Below are 22,854 nucleotides of genomic sequence, written 5' to 3'. Positions count from 1 at the left end.
ATCACGGTCCGAAGGTAGAAATTTCGGGTAGTGACAATTGTACTATTAATTTTTAATCAAACAGTATTGTATATTCGGTTCTCGTGATCATTCTATATATTCAGTTAGAGTTCGTGACCCCGTATTACCAGTCTTGGGTGGTTGTTGTATTCATATTTGTTTTCGCTGTTAGTTTTGATTACCTATTTAATTTAAGGAAGAAAAAAAAAAGCTTGAAATATAATTGAAATCGGCTTACCTAGTCTTAGAGACTAGGTGCCATCACGACGCCGGAGGTGAAATTTTGGGTCGTGACACTAAAAGACGCCAACGGATTAATTTGAAGATCCACTTGGTCTATCGCGTAGGTTATTACTAAAAGAATGTAATTAGTGTGTATTTTTGGACTGATAGATGGATGGAGGGCAAATGTAAACCATTTACCAAAGGGACTTTTTTGTATATATATACGAGATTTTAAACTTATTTACCCGATTTTGTCTAAGTTTTTCTATTTACGGAAAGTAACTAATATTTTTTATAAAATATATACAAATTCAGTCAAAATCTACAATATATCTACAACTTAAATTCAATTTTTTTTTTACAGAATCCGAAAAAAAAACTATAATTTACGTACAGTTTATATACAAAATATATACAATTCTATTAGTTGTATATATTTTGAATGTCGTTTCTACACCCGAAATACAAAATATATACAACTTGTTTAAGTCTTCTTCTTCAAATGTCAATATGAAATTCTAACCAAAACAACCTTGAATCCTCATCCAATTCTCTCAAAATTTAGATATAAACTCCAAAGAATATTCTCAATCATTTGTAACTACACCCAATCCAAACAAATATCACTTTCACAAATTTCAATTTTCAAATTTAGAGCTTCAAAATTTTTTAATGACTATCAATGGAGTTTTTAATGGATTAACAAGGTTCCCAATTCAGTCTACTTGCTTCTCATTAATACTATTTAGTTGATTGATTTCAATAAACTAAAAGAAATCTACTTAGAGATATTAAGCTAGCATCCTGTAATTAAACCAACAAATCTGTAGAGTACAAGAAACTGAGCGTTAAAATTTGAAAACAGAAAGTGAATTGCACGGAATTAATTGCAATGTCCTAACTTCTATGTTTATATAGTACAACTAATTTAGTTATTTAGCATTTGGATAAAAAAAAAAAAGGGTTTGATCTTTGTTTTGCTTTGAGGATAGTTGATTTGATTTGAGTTAGAATAATAAGAGTATGGTGCTTTTTAATAGTAAGAGAAGTTTGCGGCCCACAAGAAAGAAGGCGAGGGTGGAGATACCTTTCTAATGGTACTTTATAAAATTTTGTATATAAATGGTAAATTGTATATAATAATGTAATTAAGTGATAACCTCTCTAACATGAGTAAATAAGTTTATAATGTGGTATAGATAAGTAAAAATCTCTTTGCCAAATAGTGAGGGTAGTTTGACCCATTTCCGATAAATTTATATGCATAAACTAAATTAAAAATTAAAAACTGGAATCAGATTTAGAGAATCTAGCCATCTGGGCCTATTCCTGAGCCTCTTGAGTTACAATATAAAAGCCCAAAGTACCTTCAAGCCCGTATATTTTCTGGCCCAAAATCCCATAAATTTCAGCCCGCCAATTGTATTTAAGACTAAACCCTAAACCCTCGTTAAAATCTCAGAACTTTGTCTCTTCATCTCTTTCGAATTCTTCCATTTGTTGTAAGTTCTTTCTCTGTCTTATGGAACCTTAATTATGTTTTTTTATTGTGTCTTGGTTATTTGACACTTAATTTGTATGTTATTTGCTTCTTTTATGGTTATGGCTTGAAACAGAATAATCTTTACAAATATAGAGTGAAAAAAGAAATAAGAAACAAAGAAAATATATGGGTTTGGGTGTTGTATTGTTAGTGTTCAGTTCCTGGGATGAAATTTGTAAAGTTCAATTTCTGTTGGTGTATTTTTAGTGTTCAGTTCCTGGGTTGAAATTTATAATTTTCAATCATTTATAAATATGAATTGAAAAAGGTAAAGAAAACAAAGAACAGATATGGGTTTATTAAAAAGATAAAAAAAATTTGCGAGCAAATTCATACTGCAACATATAATACAAGAGTGTATATTATAGGCCCAATATTTAGCTAATTAGCTAGCACTAATGCTAACCTAATTAGTTAACTCATATTCTAATTGGTTATTATTGTCAGCTCATGTATCCATGTAGTATGGCTAACTCCTACAACTTCACCTAATAAACTATTTTATTTGCATCATTTGTGTTACTTATCAAATAAAAAAAGATAATTTTTTGTTGCTATGTTGTTAGTGTTCTGTTGGATTTTTAGTGTTCAGTTCTTGGGGTGAAAGCTGTAAATTTTTCTCATTTACTTGAGCATTCTAGTTGCTAAACAATGGTTACAAATCTTACCCTTTTCATAAATGAGAATTTGAAAAACCAATTTAATCTAAATTGGTGTAGCTGAATGGTCGTTGAGTTAATGTTGGTTTGTCAGAGTACTTGGTTGTTAATAGTTTTATGATTGCTGTCAATCATCCCCAACCTGCCTCCTTTATTTGAGCTGGGGACTGGCAATTTGAGCTAGGATGTGAAGCTCGCATAGGACAAGTTAGTTGGTAACTCTATTATTATCTTTTCTTTATTCTTATCAGAAAGTGTCGAGTGTATGATGGTTGAGGATGAATTGGCCGTTATGAACCCAGAGAATGAGGATTCCGACCCAGAAACTGAATCGGAAGAAGGAGATGAAGAAGAAGATCAGCAAGTTGTGAAGTTGGCTGAACCTTCAAAGACTGCTGTATATAACAGGGAGGGTTTGCTTGAAAGGCTGGGAGATATCAGTTGGCCTGATAATTTAGATTGGAGTCACAGGCTTAACATCGACAGGGAAGAGCAAGAAGTGGTGGATGTGAATGATGACTTGGCGAGAGAGCACTCTTTCTTCACACAGGCGTTGGATGGTGCACGCCAAATGTACCTCAGCTTTCAGTCAAAGGGTGAACCTTTTCTGAGGCCGGCTGATTATTATGCGGAAATGGTGAAGACTGACACTCACATGGAGAAAGTTAAGGGCCGACTCTTAGCTGAGAAGAGGAAGATGGAGGAGTCTGAAGAGAGGAGGAAGGCGAGAGAGAACAAGAAACTGGCCAAGGAAGTACAAGCACAGAAGATGAAAGATAGAGCAAAGCAAAAGAAGCAGGAGATTGATTCCGTTAAAAAATGGAGGAAGCAGAGGCAGCAGAGTGGGTTCGATAAGGAGGGTGCTGCCGGCCTGGATTTGCCTTTTGATGAAGATGGGACTAAACCGTTTCAGAGATCAAATAAGAAGAGACCTGGTGTATCTCCTGGAGATCGTTCAGGGGGAAAGGCGGCATTTGGTGGGAAAACGTTTGGTGGAAAAGGGAAGGGACCAGACAAGAAGAGGAAAAGCAGGGAATTTAGGGACTCCAAGTTTGGATTTGGTGGGAGAAAAGGTTTAAAGAAGCAGAACACTGCTGAGACTACCAATGATTTCAAAGGATTCCAAAAGGGTGAAGTTTCTGCAAAAAACAAACGCGCTAAGAGATGATTCTGCTTATTACTTGCTAGAGTTTGTTCTACTAGACTAAAGTTATTCCTTTGTAATGCGGATGAAATTAATATTTAATAGAGAGCTTTTCAAACAGAATGAATTAATATCTCTTGTAGTAGAAGTTTTTGCAAATTGATGGTCAATTTGCCCGGCTTTGAAACTGAATGATACCTTACCTTTGTCTTCCCTATATCACATTATATACCATATTGAAGTGTAACTTTTCCTCCGTATAGGAGTCTATTGTTCAATTGCCCTTCACTAGTAGGACATTATAGCGATTATTCATCGTAGCTGTTATTGTCTAAACTCAGCCAAATTTAATTGCCCTTATTTTCTCCATAAATAGCACTCAAAGCTAATGGTATTTACTTATCTACTCCAAACATATGCAGAATTTAAATTTGGTGTGTTCGACCTTGACTCTTATCACTGAACCCATTAAACTTTTATAATTATGCATTCAAGTTTTAATATTTTCTTAAATTTGAGAGATTTTTCACCTATATATATATCCATACTTTGTGTTGAAAATGTTGGATTCAGTTGAACTTGTTACTTATACATTACATCTGCCATTGCCTCCAGACTTTGAGCAAGCACACCACGCTCTAGAAAGCTGGGACATACTGCGTACAAGATAACAATTTGTCTACCTGCTATATGTGAATGTTATGAGTAGCAGATCAGGTAAGTGGATTATGGATAAGTTAAATGGTGTTTCATTTCTGACACATTTTTATTTAAAACCAAAAGCTTTCAAAAGTCAATCTTTACTTCACACTTTTTGTTGCCATCTTACTCTCCAAGTATCAAAGCAAAATGTATGTCACAGCCCTTCAGGCTTCAAATCATTACATCTTAACATTATAAGTGCATATATGTTGAATAATCAAAATCATTAAATTGTGCATTCATTTATGCCAAAGCAGCTAAACTGTGAATCACGAATATAGCAGTAAGTGATACATACAAAAAATCGATGTATTTTGCAATGAATGATTGATATTGGAACAATCAATCCCAAGATCTTCCTACGGGTGAATAGCTTGTGTGATGGTCAAATAGTTACATTTTAATCTATAGATTCCTCATTGGAGCCCAGTTCCTCTAGACATGGAAAATTAGGTGGTAGTGACAGTAAGGGTTTTTCTTCCGACAATCCTTCCAATGCCAATGCTAAAGAATACCCTAAAGCCCGAGCCACAGGTACTGCAACTGCATTTCCTACTTGCATGTACCTATGAAACACAAAAACAGATTCAAGTCAGACCCTGCATTTAAAAGGTGGTTGCTATAGATTTCCTAGTGCAAAACATTATATAACTGAAAAACATTTCACTCTGGAAATTAGACTCTTCAAGCAGGATATTTTTCAGACAAAATTTACAGTGTCCTACTTATATGTTGATATAACGAAAGCTAAATTGCATTCGACCAAAACAGCTCAAATAAATCTCTCTACATCTGAGCAGTTCCTTAAAACTATAGGCTGATCTCTAAGTTAAATTTGGCATATTCAGTGATTAGTTTCCTGAGTTCAATTCAAGCTAGATTATATTCTACATGTCATATCATAAAAACGTCCATGAGCAGTTGTTAGACCTTAGAATGACGTAATAAGAGTAAGCTGAAAATATTTGCGGATGAGTTACTAAAGTAGATCACACACATGCACCATCAACTGGTCACTATTTTGATTCAATAGTTACCTTTCTTTTATTGGCCCTGTCAATTTGTAGTAGTCAGGGAAACCTTGCAGCCGTGCATTTTCACGGATAGTTAGAACTCGGTCCTGCTCTGGATGTAATATGACCTGAAAGAGGCTCAAGAACGACAAAGGGCATCAGAACAAACCAAGTGAAGAAGCGCATGTTTTATTTTGAGACAACTAGCAAAGGCAAAGGTACCTGATTGTGGGGTTCTGCTCTTGTAACAACTGTTGGAACAATTTCATCCCACCATAAACGACCAAATGGCCTGCATAATTTCAAATACCATGACAACAGTAGAACCATTATGGTAGGTAAAGGGTAGTGCAAGCTAAATCAAATTAGGAAAGCATTGTATCTTTACTTTGTGGAAGTACCACGAACAAAAGTTATGGCATAATCAGGGACCTGTGAGTTTGAAAAATCATAAGAAATAGAAAGGAAAAAAACGTCAAAATAGCATAGTCCCACAAAAAGCAAATTATACCAAAGGCTTTCCCGAAGCAACTTTTACTCTTTCTACATCTGGATCCAATTCAACAGTATTGTTAGCACGAACACGAACCCCAGGCAGGTCCCTGAAGTTTGCACCCTATAATCATGGAAGAAGGAATCAACAACCTAGGGACATGTTCATATCACTACCACAAATAGCAGGATGTAAAAGGGGTAATACCTTCCGTTTGGGAATTTGACATACACGCTGATAGTCATCTTCATTTAACCGAAGGGGCCGATGATCATACAAAACAGACCCTAATGTCCCTACAATATAAAAATGCTATCAAAATGTACAGAAGGCTTACACCACCATCCGACATATTTGAAGGTCTAGATGCATTGGTAAAATGCTGAATTATTTCAGGTAAAATCTAGTTAAGCGATAGAAAATTTCAGAATCAGAGTTATTATTTTTGCCAATGTTTCCAACATCTAAAAGGTGTGACTTTTTGAGGATTAATTTCATGTATGTCACTAGTTTTACCAGTTATAACAATTAAATCACAAAATTATATTTTAGCACATCAAAATAACTGAATTTTAACCCTTATAACAGGAAAGTTACAAAATTATCTTTTGTAACATTAAAGCAACTAAACTATGTGTGAATTGGTTGGATAATACAAATGAATAGAAGGACAAATTTCTGGCGCTGAGTATTAATTTCCCCTTTTTAATTTGTTTTTGCTTCATAAAACATGGACAGTCAAATTTTTTGCATGATGAATTTTTTATTGTCATTTGTATTCTGTGCTAGAAATTTGACATTCCGGTCATTTTTATTTTCTGAGAGATCCGCGCAAAGATCAATTATTTTTAATATGACAAAAAATAGTTTCGCAAATTTACTATTAAGTGCGTAAAGTTCAGTTATATTAATGTCATAAAAACTAGTTTTATGACTTTACTCTTATAATGGATTAAGTTCAATTATCATGCACGAACGAATGCAAAGATTCTAAAGAGCTATTGAACGAATAGACAAAAGATAATTTAACATTAGATTCAAAAGTTAATTCAGAGAATACACAATACAAGGAGAAAATTATAAAGTTGAATAATAAGACTTAAACGGTGATCTAGGAATAAAAATAAGATATCATACATGATCACATAACAGGCATACATAAGCTAAAGTTACAAGCTTTCACATTTATTAACAAGTCCAAGGGCACAACTAATGAAACGTCCCAGGTTATTATGCATCGCAAATATCAAATGATTTTGAAGGGATAGCAACATGGCCAATGTAAAATCAGCAGATATGTAGCCTAGCAATCAAAAAGACAAAATAACACGAGATCATGGTTCAACTTCCAATAGAAACAAAAAAAGCTAGGTGATTTCTTCTTATTTGCACAATCTTTGATGGAATGACTTAGTATCTTGGGTAGTGGTGAAATAGTTAAGGTGCCACAAGCTGATCTGGAAACTATAACTATCCAAAAGAGGTACAATGATATCGCACTAAAGCAGTCACTCCAGACTATGTCATACTACTACCAAGAGAAATGGACTCACCATTTCTCCTTGATCTTATGAAATGTTGGAAGGCAGATTTGGGCTCATCAATATAAGGCATTTCGTCCGTTGGCTCGTCATTTTCCACCTAAATTAAAAAACATTTCCGTAAAGAAAGGAACACAATTATGTTAGGCATATGCTTAATCAATTGGAAGTATGTCCTTAAGGCAACTTTGATATCTATTACATACAGGAGGAAGATCTGAAATTGCATCCTTAAGAAAAAGTTCTCTCTTTAGCTCGACTTTCAAGGCCTCATCATATGCTACAACATTTAACTGCATTCAAATACATATTCATATTCAGCAAAGAGCAAATATAAAAGAATCTATGGTGTTATAATAAGTTCAGTAGAGTACCTCAAATTCTTTGGGCATTCCACCCCTCACAACAACATTGTGTGTGGGCAACGGATATTGTGGCAATTTCTGCAAAACGAGATGAGACTTTAAGTGAGAACAAGGAAGAACAAGAAAATAAACACATAAAAGTAATTATTCTTTTACCTCTGAAGGAAGGGCACCCCACATGAAGACACGCCTACGAAATTGTGGAAGTCCATAAGCCCCGGCTACCATCATTCCCATCCGTGCTTGGTAGTTCATTCCAACAAGTCTACCCAGTGCATATCTTCCTAGAAATCCATCTGCGAACTTGACCAAATCTACTACGTTTTCCATTAATACGAATCGTGGATTCAAGAATTCCACAATGTCCATGAATGTTTCAAGTTGTTTATTTTTCGAATCTCCTAATGGATTCGTTGAGTTCCTAAATCGATTAAATCCGCTTACTCCCTGACAAGGAGGGCCCCCACATATGACCTGTACTTCCCCCTAAGTACAACCAATAGAAAAGTTAGATTAAATGCATTACAATCAGAAAGATAAATTCATATCGTAGAGATCCAAAACTAGGCAAAGATAGAGAGGCAACTTACAGGCAATGGCAAAATACTTGCTTTGAAGCCCTTGGCCACAAAGTCCTTTATTTTCTCTTGGCAACCACTATAGGTAAATATCAACTTTAGATAAATGTATTAATAATTCAAAATATGGATTCACAATATGTTGGTTAGTTTGGAATTCATACTCTAAGCCCTCTATTGGCTCCCAAGTGTCTTCCTCTTGGCCATAACCCTTCCAACGTACCTTGACATAAATAGTAATTAAGTGATGAGGAACTAACAGAAACACACTAACTTATCTACAAAATCTTGAGATGTTCATTGGAAGTAGTATACAAGTTATTATACCAAAGAGTTCTCAGTAAAGTAGGCAAGTTAGGATGCAAAGAGTTCCAACATGGTGAATAAATACCTTAAAGTAAAGGCCAGGCTTGTTTTTTTCCTTTGGGTCTCCATAGCAAATTTCTAAAAGCTGTTCCACCTCAAAAATTTCACCTTGTTCATCATCACCAGATCCCTCATCCTCGTCTTCATTATCATTGTCGTCTTTGTCATCCTCATCTCTTACTTTCAGGAAAGAGTGTGTTGGGGTATTATTTCTCAACAATGAACAAGATGCACAAAGCTGCCTCCACTCCCTCAAAAGTAATAAGAAATCATCAGCAGACTCATTTCTTACCTGCATAACCCATACAATTATATTCATTTAAAGAACAAAAGGAAGATAGATAAACATAATGTGCTATCGTTCATTACCGCAGTCTCTGGATGATTCCATTTCAAGCTATCACAGGCATATTGATTTAGGTCAACAGCCCATTTCTGCAGTCAAGATAGATAAATAAATAAATAAATCTACCTAAAATTGTTGAGACATAATAATATAAATAAAAGTATCTTTTTTTGTTATAGCTTAACCTTTAAGATAAAGTAGATTAACCTTTATAAAGTAATCACACATTTCAATATGATATCACAACATTAAAGATATTGCATTCAAATCTCACTGCCACTTTACGTCTTTCCACAAACTTGGCTAGTTAAAGAAGTAGGCGTGCATGTGAAGAGGTACGTTGAAGGCACATTCAAGTAAATAAAATTGTGTCATCTTTAATGGTTTAAATTTTTAGATAAAGGTGGTTACACAATTCAACAAAAGCAAACATACAGCTAGAAAAGGACAAGAACAACCATATTAGGTAACAGAACATACAGTAACAAGCTTGACACCGCCAATATCAGCACCCAGGCACAACCCAGTGGACATTGCTCCACAACCTGAATAGAGATCCAAGAGGTTCTTTTCAAGCTTTTGTTCTTTGACATCTACAGTATCACTATCGCTAGATATGGTAGAATCTGATTCACTAATGGGACTTGAAACATCTGCAAAAATAGCACAGTCGCTGTTATCTATATTATCAGAGAAATATCTCACTTGTGTGCTCGGTATAAAGGAAAATGATTTCTTCAATAATTATTTTCTTGAAAAATAGTTTCTAGTGTTTGATTGGTGAGAAGAAAATAACTCCTGAAAAGTATTATTAAAGATTGATAATAATGACAACAAATTAAATAGTGTTTTGCTTTAAATATTTGATTAGATTGTTGCGTGTTGTTAAAAATTGACGATAATATCTAAGTATTGACCGGAGAAAATAAAACTAAATGTTGAGATATTTGTAAAGGAAAGTGATTTTGACCCAAGAAAATGTGTTGACAAACCAAACAAACCTTTAAGAAAACAATTGGCTTCAGCCTTTAAATTAATGAACACTACACTTGAAAAATACCTTGTGGTAAGCTAACAAATGATGAGTATGGAAGCAGGTACATCATGTCATAGTAATAGTCAGAATTTGATCTCAAACTTTCCTTGAGCGGTGGCCTTACCTACAAAGAAAATCCAACACGTATTAGTGTTGCTTGTTAAAACCAAGAGAGCCAATGTATCTTCTTATTAAGCAAAACCTAACATACATTTGAGGGTATAGCAACGATCTTGATTTTCTTTACAAGGCAACCAAGAGGATTATCATCCTTGATTTCAGAAAAGAATACACGTTTGTTGTCGATAAACTGGTCATGAGCTTTAATTACCTAATGAAAGAACAAAGGTTAGAAGCATCAAACATCAAAAGGACAAGAAGAACTAGCCTTCATAAGTTAGGAATTTCTTACAGTATCCTTGGCTCTGTAAAACCATTGAGCAGTAAAATACTGCATACCATCAACAGCTTGAAAAAATTCAACAATCTTGCATATATAATCATCTTCATCGCTTGAAGCCTATATATTTAAAAAGGCAAATAATGACTGATTTATATATGGATCCATAAAATGATCATATGCATATAATTAGAAAGGAAATATTAGGAACATTATGCATCTTATTAAGGTTGTTTTCCTACTTTAAGGTATATGTAAACATTACTTAATCCGAAGAGTTCAAGGGATAAGCAAGCAACTTTTTCTGTTCTTCCTTCTTTTCACAAACAAATAGTGAAGGAAAACCTCTTACCAAAATGGTAAGAAAATCAATTAGAATCTAGAAACTCCAAAAGAAATAACAAAATAGTATCTAGTACATGCAATAATTTTTAAAGGTGTAATTAATTCCGAACTGAAAGACTAACTATACTTAAGCATTGTAGTATTTACCTGTACATACGCATCATCCCCGAGATTGTAAATCTGACCATCAACCACTGCCTGGGTAAAATGACACTTAGCCTGGATTAATTGGTCGCCATCATCTTGGCTGGACCATATTCAAAATATATAACATAAGGAACAGATGACACAAACATAAACTAGATGAAGCTAAAAGACAGAAGGCAAAATCTATTGTGCAATGAACAACTTTATGCGGCCTTTGCAAACTTACTCATTTAAGGTCATAGGTTTACCATTTGATTTCACTCTATCCTGCTCATTGGTAAAAATAAAAAAATAAAAATTACATATATGTTAAATAACAGCGAAAACAACAACAAGAAGAACAATATTACTACTAAAGAGCCCATGGACTCTAAACAGTACACATTTACTCATAGTGTTTTCTTGATCAGTGTATCATAATGCTAACTATTTCTTAAAGAGTAGACATATGCAAAAAGCACAAAATAGCGCGTAATTCAATAATGTGCAAAACAAACCTTGTGATTAATGTAGCGATGAGGCCATTTTTGCCTAGCTTCTGTATGCGAAATCGAATCACCAGAAAACTCACACTCCTGATCTTCATTCGCTTGCGCAGCTCTTCTCACCTTTTGGGCAGACGAGGATTCTTCGTTCGAGCTCTCGCACTCTGTTTCCTCAACTTCTACTTCATCTTCTACGAAGTCACACTCAACTGTAGAAGATGCCGCTTCCACTACTGGATCCGGCTTTTCCACTGCACGTCCCTTTGATTTCTTATTCGTCGCTGCCGCCGTAGAAGCCTTCGGTGTAGAAGCCTTCCGTTTGCTCGGCATTGTGCCGAAAAGGGAAGGGAATTGGGGTTGGAGAGTGTGAAAAGTAGAAAAAGTGTGAAATGAGTGATATATATATGGAGAGCTTTTGGGACTTGGTGAAAATTTTGAAGCGTCGTGATGAAAGCGGGAACCCGGAATTGTAGGCATTTTCGGAAGTGGATTGAAATCTGCGGGGTCACGTCCGGTTAGTGATTGGGTCTGTTTGATATGATAGGTAATATTTCTCGGAATATATTGATTTATGTTATAAAATAAAAGACTATAAAGTAAAGATAAGTATAGAGATAAACTGATATATTATTCAAACTTCAAATTTATTTACACAATGAACTGAAAACTCCTCTATTTATTGAACAAATGAAGAAGTTGCGAGGCTTTTCAGGAAGCTGCTGCAAGGCTTTTCTTTAGCTGCTTGTAAACTGTCTGCATGAGCTGCTTGCAACCTGCCTGTTTAATAAGAAACTGCTGCAAATCATTTCATTGAGCTGCTTGCAACCTGCCTGCATCAGCTGCTTGTAGATAAATTTCAACATAGTACTAAATGGATAATCTTTTTCAGAAAAATTATCTATAGCAGAGTAATAAATGGACATCCATAATATAATTATTTTCATAACACTCCCCCTTGGATGTTCATTAAAAGATATCGTGCCTCGCTAAAACCTTACTAGAAAAATCCCAGTGGAAAAAATCCTAATAATGGAAAAAGAGTACACATATTTAGTAATATGCATTTCTAGCTGTCTCATTAAAAATCTTATAAGGAAAACCCTGTGAAAAAAAACTTAGTAAGGAAAAAAAAGTACATCGTGTATTTTACTCCCCCTGATGAGAACCTTGTTTCAAATATTCGAGTTTTCGCATTTCAATCTTGTATATCATCTTCTCAAAAGTTGAAGTTGGCAAAGATTTAGTGAATAAATCTGTTGGATTGTCACTTGAACATATTTGTTGCACATCAATGTCATCATTTTTCTGAAGATCGTGTGTGTAAAATAATTTTGGTGAAATGTGCTTCGTTCTATCTCCTTTTTATATATCCTCCCTTCAATTGGACTATGCATACAGCATTGTCTTCGTATAAAATTATGGGCCTTTTTTCACATTCCAAACCACATTTTTCTCGAATAAAATGAATTATTGATCTCAACCATACGCATTCCCTACTTGTTTCATGAATAGCTATTATTTCAGCGTGATTTGAAGAAGTAGCAACAATAGATTGCTTTGTGGAGCGCCATGATATGATAGTACCTCCATATGTAAATACGTAGCCGGTTTGAGATCGAGCTTTATGGGGATCAGATTAATAACCCGCATCTGCATAACCAACAAGGTCTTCACTATTTTTGTTAGCATAAAACAAACCCATATCAAGAGTTCCCTTTAAATATCGCAATATATGCTTAATCCCGTTCCAATGTCTCCGTGTAGGAGAAGAACTATATCTTGCTAGTAAATTAACAAAAAATGCTATGTCATGCCTTGTAGCATTAGCAAGATACATTAGTGCACCAATTGCACTGAGATAGGGTACTTCGGGACCAAGGAGTTCCTCGTCCTCTTCTGGAGGTTAGAACAAATCCTTATTCACTTCAAGTGATCGAACAACCATTGATGTACTCAACGGGTGCGCTTTGTCCGTGTAAAAGCATTTTAAGACCCTTTCTGTATAGGCAGATTGATGGATAAAGATCTCGTCTGCTAAATGTTTAATTTGCAGACCAAAACAAAGTTTTGTCTTTCCAAGATCTTTCATCTCAAATTCTTTCTTAAGATATTCAATTGCCTTTTGGAACTCTTCTGGAGTTTCAACAAGATTTATGTCATCAACATAAACAGCAAGTATAACAAATCCTAAAGCCATTTTCCTTATAAAAATACATGAACAAATAACAATATTTATGTAACCCTCTTTCAGCAAATATTCACCGAGGCGATTATACCACATGCGCCTAGATTGCTTTAAACCGTACAAAGATCTTTGTAATCTGATTGAGTACATTTCCCGAGATTTTGAATATGCTTCAGGCATTTTAAATCCTTCGGGAATTTTCATGTAAATTTCATTATCAAGTGACCCGTATAGATAAGCTGTAACCACATCCATTAAATGTATTTCAAGCCTTTCACGTAAGGCTAAACTGATGAGATATCGAAATGTTATGGCATCCATAATATATATATATATATATATATATATATATATATATATATATATATATAGTTTTTCTTTAAAAGAAAAATTTCTTTAGCACTTTTTAGAAGAAAGTTGGATAAAAGATGCAGCTCATCAGAACTGTAATAAAAAGAAATACTAAATTTGTGATTACATCAATATGTATTATATATTGTATGCATATATAAAGAATTTTATCTCTTCCCATTTACTAAAATTTTGTAATAAATAACTTTTAAATTAGTGAATTTTGTATAATCGCACGAAACGCAAAACTTTTTCCTAGTATATGATTGGGATCATATCCGACAGTGGAGTCAGCAAATAGTGACCAACAACATTGATTGCTTTGGATCAGGTTCTCAATGGTTCGAAAACAATTTAGATAAGATATAAACATATGTTTCTCATTGAATTTTCACCTATACTTTTGTAGATGTGCTAACATAAGTTCCGAGTTGAGAGTTTCATTTGGTCAAGGGAAAGGTATTATGTATTCCTTAATTGTTTTGTCTAGGTCTAATTGTATGGGTCAAAATCTCTCTGTGGAATATTTAAGTCAGACAATACTAAGGAAAAAAATCTCAAGTCGTCATTTGTCGAGATGGCTCAAGAAGCAGCAAAGTATGTGGTCGAAGAGTCAACATGAGCCGTAGTCAACAAAAGTCGTAGTCAACAAGGGCCATCATCAACTAGAGCCATAGTCGAGGTGCCAACAAGGGACGAGGGCGAGTACCGTTGACAGAGCTGTAATGACTAGTTTTCGAGATAGGACATTAAAGAGAATATTTTAGTGGATATTCTCTGCACTTGTTCTATTAGGGTTTCTTAGAAACATATCCTATATAAATAGAAAAAAAGACAATGATAGGAGCATGTGAGATTCATTTGTAAAGAACACACTTTGACCTAAAGATTCGTCTCTCTCTCTCTTGCTAAGATACAAACACCACATTTTCACTAAGATTTTTGTCCATACTTTTCCATCATATCTGAGAATAACTCGAATATTCAAGGATTTGTCTGTCATTTATCATTGTGAGGAGGATCATCCACTTATTCCATCCTTTATTGGGTGAATCATTCCTATTAATTACTTAAATGTCATTTATTCCTATTCATTGTTATTGAATGCTACATTATTGCTCTTGCTTTCTAGAACAATTATTACATATTGTTGCCATTGTCTGATTGAACCCATCTAATATTATTGCTTCTTTGAAAACTCTACCTAGGGATATTATTGTTAATTAAGATTAGCCCTTAACTACATAAATTTAATTATTTGAACCAATATATGCATTTTTTGGTCAAACAATTTGGCGCCGTCTGTGAGGATTTAAGTGACTTCAATTCCGATTGAATTGACTCTTGCCATTTTGGCCAATCAGATATTTATCGATATTCTTCGACAGTCCGGGGTTCAAGATTCTCACTATCTTGCATAATGTTAAGTGCAATATTATATGTAAATATATTATCCACCACTATTTCATATCGATTTATATTAATCCCATCACCAGTAGAACTTATTAAAAGCTCCTCATTCATTTGAGTCTCGGGTTCATTGATTTCTTCAAGAATCTCAGAACTAATCAGATCGTGGGTCTCTTCAGGAGATCCCTTCATAATATCATTTTGATCATATGTCGATTTTCTTTTTCTAGGATTTAGATCCTTAGAACCCAAAGGCCTACCACGTTTCAGGCGTGCTTTAGGTTCACTAGCTCTTATGCTAGTAGATGGTCTTGCTGGGACATCAATTCAGATAGGCACATTCCCTGCAGGGATATGTGACTTAGTTATCTTTTTCAAATAAGTAAATGTGCCTGGCATTTGATTTGCTATATTATGTAAATAGATGATCTTCTGGACCTCCTAATTACATATAGGGGTACGTGGATCAAAGTGAGATAATGATGAAACTTTTCACACAATTTCTCTTTTGATTTCCTTTTTCTCTCCCCGTGATTGTAGAAAATTTATTTCATCAAATCGACAATCTGCCAATAGAGCAGTAAATAAATCTCCCGTCAATGGTTCAAGATAGCGAATAATAGAGGGTGATTCAAACCCAACATATATTCCTAACCTTCTCTGCGGGCCCATCTTACTACGCTGTGGCGGTGCTACTGGCACATATACAACACATCCAAAATTTTGTAGATGGGCAATATTTGGTTCATGACCAAAAACTAATTGTGACGGAGAATATTTATTATAATGTGTCGGTCTGAGACGGATAAGTGATGCTGCGTGCAAGATAGCATGGCCCCAAACAGTAGTGGGTAATTTTATTTTCATAAGTAGTGGTCTTGCTATCAACTGCAGGTGTTTAATAAATGACTTTGCAAGGCCATTTTGAGTATGAACATAAGCTACAATATGTTCAATTTTTATCCCAACTGATAGACAGTAATCATCAAAAGCTTGAGATGAGAATTCTCCAGCATTATCAAGGTGAATAGCCTTTATATGATAATCTGGGAATTGTGCCCTTAATCGAATTATTTGGGCTAATAACTTTGCAAACGCCAGGTTGCAAGATAATAGTAGGCTACATGTTACCATCTTGAAGATGGATATATTAAGACCATAAAATAACTTAACAACCCACTTGGTGGGTAAATAGGTCCACATATATCTCCATGTATACGCTCTAAAAAGGCAGGGGACTCAATGCCAACCTTCATTGGTGATGGTCTAGTGATTATTTTGCCTTGATAACAAGCATCACAAGAAAATTCATCATTTGTAAGAATCTTCAGGTTATTTAATGGATGCCCACTCGAATTTTTAGTAATTCATCTCATCATTATTGATTCAGGATGGCCCAAACGGCCATGCCAAAGCACAAAAGTATTTGAATCAGTAAACTTCCGGTTTACGATAGAGTGTGCTTCAATTGTATTAATCTTTAAACAATATAAGCCAGAAGATAAAGTTGGTAACTTTTCTACAATACATTTCTGGCCAGAAATATTCTTTGTAATACAAAGATATTTCACATTCATTTCATCAATTGTCTCAACATTATACCCATTTTGGTGAATATCTATAAAACTTAACAAGTTTCTTCGGGACCTGGAGGAGAACAATACATTGTCTATAATAAGTTTTGTTCCCATAGACAAAAATATAATGGCTCTTCGAGAGCCTTCAATCAAACTTATATTACCAGAAATTGTAAAAATATTTGCTTTTTCCTTATGCAAATAAGAAAAGTATTTCTGATCTTTGAATATGGCATGAGTTATTCCACTATCAATTACACAAATACCTTCATGATTGGTCTTTGATCAAAACATAATTTGAGGATTATCCATATTCTTCAAAATGACATAAACAAAATAAATATGATAGTAAACATTATTATCAAAGCATAACTTTTATTTATTTACAACTATTACATAACCATACTATCTGCTACAAACAACAAAAATTAAAATATTTACATCTCTACATATTCATTACCAATCACATGACTTGTTTCTCCTTTTCGCGAGTGCAAAGTAATCAGCTACATCCAAATGCATGAAGTCTAAATTATCTTCAGAAATAAAATTTGCTTCAGCATTTTTCTCAGTCTTCTTCAGGGAGGCTTGATACAGCTCAACCAGGTGCTTTGGCGTACGACATGTACGTGACCAGTGCTATTTTCCTCCACATCTATAACATGCATTTCCTAGCTTTGCTGTTTGCACCACTTCATGCTTTTGTTCCTTCCTTTTCCACTGCTGATGGTGAGGATGGTTCTTTGGTGCATTATTATTACCATGATTAGTGTTTCTTCCCCGACTACGGCCACGTCCTCTTCCACGCTTAGCTTGGTGGAAGTTCGTCTCATTCACTTCAGGGAATGGACAAGAACCAGTAGGTCGATTTCATGATTTTTCATTAATAGCTCATTATGTTGTTCGGCTATAAAAAGATGTGAGATAAGTTCAGAATACTTTTTGAATCCCATCTCTCGATATTGCTGTTGCAGGAGCATGTTAGGCATGAAAAGTAGTTAAAGTTTTCTCCAACATATCATGATCAGTAATATTATCACCACATAATTTTAATTGAAAAATAATTTTGAACATAGCAGAATTATACTCACTGACAGATTTAAAATCTTGTAGCCTTAAATGAGTCCAATCATATCGTGCCTGTGGAAGAACGACCATCTTCAGGTGGTCATATCTTTCTTTCAAATTATCCCACAGTATGATTGGATCTTTAACAGTAAGATATTCCATTTCCAGGCCCTCATCAAGGTGATGGTGTAGGAATATCATTGCTTTGGCACGGTCTTGGTTTGATGCCTGATTTTTGTCCTTGATGGTGTCTGCCAGACCCATCGCATCAAGATGAATTTCGGCATCAAGCACCCAAGACATATAGCTTTTGCCCGATATATTCAGGGCTACAAATTCAAGTTTAGAAAGATTTGACATTATTTAGAAAAGGAAAGTTCATACCTGTGATACTTTCAAAGTATTTACTCGAGATAGCAGAGTCTCGTGCTGATAACGTGTTATAAAATAAAGACCGTAAAGTAAAGACAAGTATAGAGAGAAACTGGTATATTATTCAAACTTCAAACTTATATACATAATGAACTAAAAACTCCTCTATTTATAGAAGAAAGGAAGCAGCTGCGAGGCTTTTCAGGAAGCAGCTGCAAGGCTTTTTTCTTTAGCTGCTTGTAAGCTGTCTGCATGAGCTGCTTGCAACCTGCCTGTTTAATAAGAAGTTGCTGCAAATCATTTCATTGAGCTGCTTTCTACCTGCCTGCATCAGCTGCTTGTAGATAAACTTCAACAGAGTACTAAATAGATAATCTTCTTCAGGAAGATTATCTATAGCGGAGTAATAAATGGACATCCACAATATAATTATTTTCATAACAATTTAGAAAATATTGCAATTGATTTTATGATATTTGGTTGTTAGAAAAAAAAATTGGAAAATTAATTCCATCACTTTTGGGTAAAATCATTTTGTTATGAAGAAAAAATAAGAATCTCTTCTCTCTTTCTCTATATATCTCTTAGCTTATTTTTCCTTGTTCCATATTGTTACTTTGAGTTATATTTTATATCACGGTCCTAATATCCCTCTACTTTCGAAAATGGTCTAAGAATACCCTCGTTATACTATTGGGTTATCTATACCCTTGCAGTCATACTTTGGGTTCAAATATACCCCTCATATAAATAGAGGGACACGTGTCATCGTCTTGTTGGTCAATTCTAAATATCTCCTAATTAATTAAAAAGACTCATTACCCAAACCCGAAAAATAATTTTCTAAAGCAACTTTTTTTTGTAAAAACTGATTTTTTTTTACTAAAAACAGAAAAAATGAATTTTTTTTTTCCAGTTTTTACAACAAAAAATTGCTTTAGAAAAAATCGAAAAATATTTTCTAAAATAATGTTTTTGTAAAAACAAAAAAGAAAAGCTGAAAATCAATTTTATAAAACAATTTTTTTGTAAAGCTGAAAAACTGCTCACTTTTAACTAAAAACAGAAAAAAAATATTGTTTTTTCAGTTTTTACAAAAATATTGCTTTAGAAAATTGCTTTTCATCTTCTTTTTTTAGTTTTTACAAACTAAATTGCTTTAGAAATTATTTTTTAGTTTTTTTAAAGTAATATTTTTCTAAAAACTGGAAAAAAATATTTTCGATTTTTTCAGTTTTTTCTAGTTTTTTTTTTATAAAAACATTGCTTTAGAAAAACAAATTCAGTTTTTTTTTCCAGTTTTTACAAAAATATTGTTATAGAAAATATTTTTTATTTTTTTTAAAGTACTGTTTTTGTAAAAACTGGAAAACAAAATCATTTTTTCATTTTTTAGTAAAATAAAAAACAGCTTTTTTTCAGTTTTTACAAAAAAAAATTGCTTTAAAAAATTACTTTTCTCGTATGGGTAATAGATCTTTTAAATTAATTAGGAGATATTTAGAATTGGCCGAGAGGACGATAACATGTGTCCCTCCGTTTAAATGAGGAGTATATTTGAATCCAAAGTATGACTAAAAGGGTATAGATAACCCAATAGTATAACGAGGGGTATTCTTAAACCATTTTCGAAAGTACAAGAGTATATTTGACCTTTTGTCGTATTTTATAACATGTTATCAACACGAAGTTCTATCCAACTGAGTTGTTATGATGCGGCCAGTAGGGGTGGGCATAAAATTCGAAAAACCGAATTCCGAACCAGACCGAATTAATTCGGTATTTTTGTTTCAGTTTTTTCGAAATACCGAATTTTTAAAAAATTTCATATAGGACATATACTGCCTAGCCCATCCCAATATGTGAAATGTTGTATCTCTACACTTCCCCAGTGCCCAACCCAACCCAATAAGACTAGGCCCAACTCTTACCCTTTTTAGTCTTTCCCTAGTTTCATATTTTCACTTCACTATAAGAAATTAGAAACGGAGAAACAGAAACTTAACCTAAGAGATCGGCTGTGAGAGAGAACTCAGAGAAGTGAGAACCTAAGTACTGGAGTGCGATAAAGACAAGTCAGACGACATCACGGTGACATCACAACATCGGCACCGACGACTCTCAAGTGTGCCTGCTAGTTTCCTCATTTTTTACCTTCATTCTTCAATCTTCAACTCTTTAACGGGTTTATAACTTTTCATTCTTCAATCTTCAGTTTTTTTATAATAATAGATGTACTGTTGGAGATGGAATGTTATTTTTAATTTTGGGGTATGAATTTTGATGTAGCTGTAATGTTGAATTTTGGGGTATGAATTTTGGGCTATAATATATAATAGTTGTACTGTTGGGGTGTAACGACCCGGCCGGTCATTTTGAGAATTAGAGCCTAGATCCCCTAATATATGCTTTCCCCACATTTGTTTCTACTTTTGGAAATTTCCGGAGTGATTGGTTATGGAATTCGGAGAGTTTTGGGACACTTAGTCCCTAGTTGTGAGTTTAAGCCTTATAAATTAGACCACAGTCGGAACTGTGTGAAGACGGATCCGAAAGGGAATTCTGTCAACTCCGTTAGCTCTATTGAGTGATTTTGAGCATAGGAGCGCGTCCAGAATGTGTTTTGGAGGTCTGTAGTAGATTTAGGCTTGAATTGGCGAAAGTTAGAATTTTTGGCGATTTCGGCCAATAGTGAATTTTTTTTTATATCGAGCTCGAAATGGATTTCTGAAAGTGGCTGTAGGTTCATAGTTTCATTTGTGACCTGTGTGTAAAATTTGAGGTAATTCGGACTAGATTTGACGTGGTTCGGCGTTGTTTGTAGAATTTGGAAAATTCTAAGTTGTTAGGTGTGAATCCGTGCTTAATTCATGATTTTTGGTGTTGTTCAATGTGGTTTGAAGGCTTGACTAAATTTGTATGGTGTTATAGGATTGATTGGTTGGTAGGTTTGGTTGATGTCCCTGGGGGCTCGGGTGTGTTTCGGATGCTTAACGGAATGAAATTGGACTTAGGAAAATCTGGTGCTTTTGCTGGTTCTGCTATAATCGCACCTGCGCAAGGCTGCCCGCAGGTGCGAGCAAATTGGCGCATAAGTGGGAAAATGGAGGAGTGCCAGGGGTCGCAGGTGCGAGGTGTTTTCCGCATCTGCGATGCCCGCATATGCGTTAGGGGTCTCCGCAGGTGCGCAAGGTCCGCAGAAGCGGAAAGGAATTCCGCAGGCGCGCAGGCGCGCACGCGCAGATGCGGCCCTTTCATCGCAGGTGCGAAGGCAGGGGGAAAGTGAATTGCGCAGACGCGCACAATTTCCGCACAAGCGCACCCGCAGGTGCGAGCCCAGGTTCCGCAGGTGCGGAAATACCTGGGCAGTGGTTAAAACCGAAGGGCTTCGTAATTTTTGTCATTTTTGACCTTGCAAACTTAGTTTAGTGCGATCTTTGAGAGCATTTTCGAGGTATTTCTTGAGGTAAGTCCCTTGTGCTTATTTTTGATAATAATCTTGCTTTGCCATGTATTTTTCCACCTAGTTAGTGTGTATTTAAGGTGGAAAATTGGAAGTTGCAAGCTAGGAATTTGGAAGTTTGATTTGTGGATTTGGAGGACCATTTGGTATCGGAATTTAGTAATTTTGGTATGGTTAGACTCGTGGTGGAATGGACGTTCCTATTTTGTAACTTTTACCCGATTCTGAGACGTGGGCCCCACGGGCAATTTTGAGTTAATTTCGGGATTTTTATTAAAGTGTTGATTTCATTAATTAGATGAGTCGATTATTGTTGTATTTATGATATGTAATTGCTTTTGGCTATATTTGGGCCATTCAGAGCCGGATATTCGTGGGAAAGGCATTGTCACGGATTTGATTTGAGCTTGGTTCGAGGTAAGTGGCTTGCCTAACCTTATGTGGGGGAACTACCCTTAGGATTTGGTGCTGTTTTTGATATATGAGTGTCGTGTACGTGAGGTGACGAGTGCGTACGCGGGCTATTGTTGCAAAAACTCTGTTTTCATTTAGTAAAATACATGTCTTCCTTAACTTAGCTACACTAGCATATGTAATTATCCTGTTTAGTTTAGAACAACATGTCTACGTGTCTTAATTGTTTATGTGAACTCTGTGCAACATGCTTAATGAATTTCATGCTTCTTCTTTGACTTGTACTTAGTCTAAATCGTAAGAATTCGTGATGTAATTGTATTTCTATTATTTGCGCTGCATATTTACTTTGGGACTACAGAACGGTATTCCGGTAGATCCCCTTGTCTTGCATATTTACTTTGGGACTACGGAACGGTATTCCGGTAGATCCCCCTGTCTTGCATATTTACTTTGGGACTGTAGATCCCCCTGTCTTGCATATTTACTTTGGGACTACGGAACGGTATTCCAGTAGATCCCCCTGTCTTGCATATTTACTTGAGACTACAGAACGGTATTCCGGTAGATCTCTCCCCTCCCCTCCCCCTGCACATTTACGTTTGGGACTACGGGACGGTATCCTG

General features: G+C 35.0%; 2 protein-coding genes across 2 annotated transcripts; one reads left to right on the top strand and one right to left on the bottom strand.

The window, feature by feature from the left end:
- The first annotated feature begins 1,626 nt into the window (after positions 1-1,626).
- LOC107770919 (putative rRNA-processing protein EBP2 homolog) lies at positions 1,627-3,698 on the top strand. Its single transcript, XM_016590247.2, has 2 exons — positions 1,627-1,727; positions 2,679-3,698. The coding sequence occupies exon 2, from the start codon at positions 2,693-2,695 to the stop codon at positions 3,593-3,595; it is 903 nt and encodes a 300-aa protein (XP_016445733.1). The 5' UTR covers positions 1,627-1,727; positions 2,679-2,692; the 3' UTR covers positions 3,596-3,698.
- A 783-nt stretch (positions 3,699-4,481) lies between these two features.
- On the bottom strand, positions 4,482-11,769 carry LOC107770918 (DNA (cytosine-5)-methyltransferase CMT3). Its single transcript, XM_016590246.2, has 21 exons — positions 11,401-11,769; positions 11,130-11,170; positions 10,904-11,003; positions 10,424-10,531; positions 10,223-10,342; positions 10,036-10,135; positions 9,456-9,628; positions 8,999-9,064; positions 8,655-8,921; positions 8,428-8,486; positions 8,276-8,342; positions 7,842-8,171; positions 7,695-7,763; positions 7,527-7,613; positions 7,333-7,420; positions 5,987-6,075; positions 5,798-5,902; positions 5,675-5,718; positions 5,509-5,578; positions 5,311-5,414; positions 4,482-4,839 (listed from the first exon to the last, which is right to left on the bottom strand). Exons 1-21 carry the CDS (start codon positions 11,716-11,718, stop codon positions 4,674-4,676), a joined length of 2,571 nt encoding a protein of 856 aa, XP_016445732.1. The 5' UTR covers positions 11,719-11,769; the 3' UTR covers positions 4,482-4,673.
- Between the last annotated feature and the right edge of the window lie 11,085 nt (positions 11,770-22,854).

This window comes from Nicotiana tabacum, chromosome 9 (genome assembly GCF_000715075.1).
Source record: "Nicotiana tabacum cultivar K326 chromosome 9, ASM71507v2, whole genome shotgun sequence".
In the NCBI taxonomy this organism is placed as follows: domain Eukaryota; kingdom Viridiplantae; phylum Streptophyta; class Magnoliopsida; order Solanales; family Solanaceae; genus Nicotiana; species Nicotiana tabacum.
The sequence above is the reverse complement of the archived record's forward strand: the minus strand, read 5'-3'. Positions and strand labels throughout refer to the sequence as shown.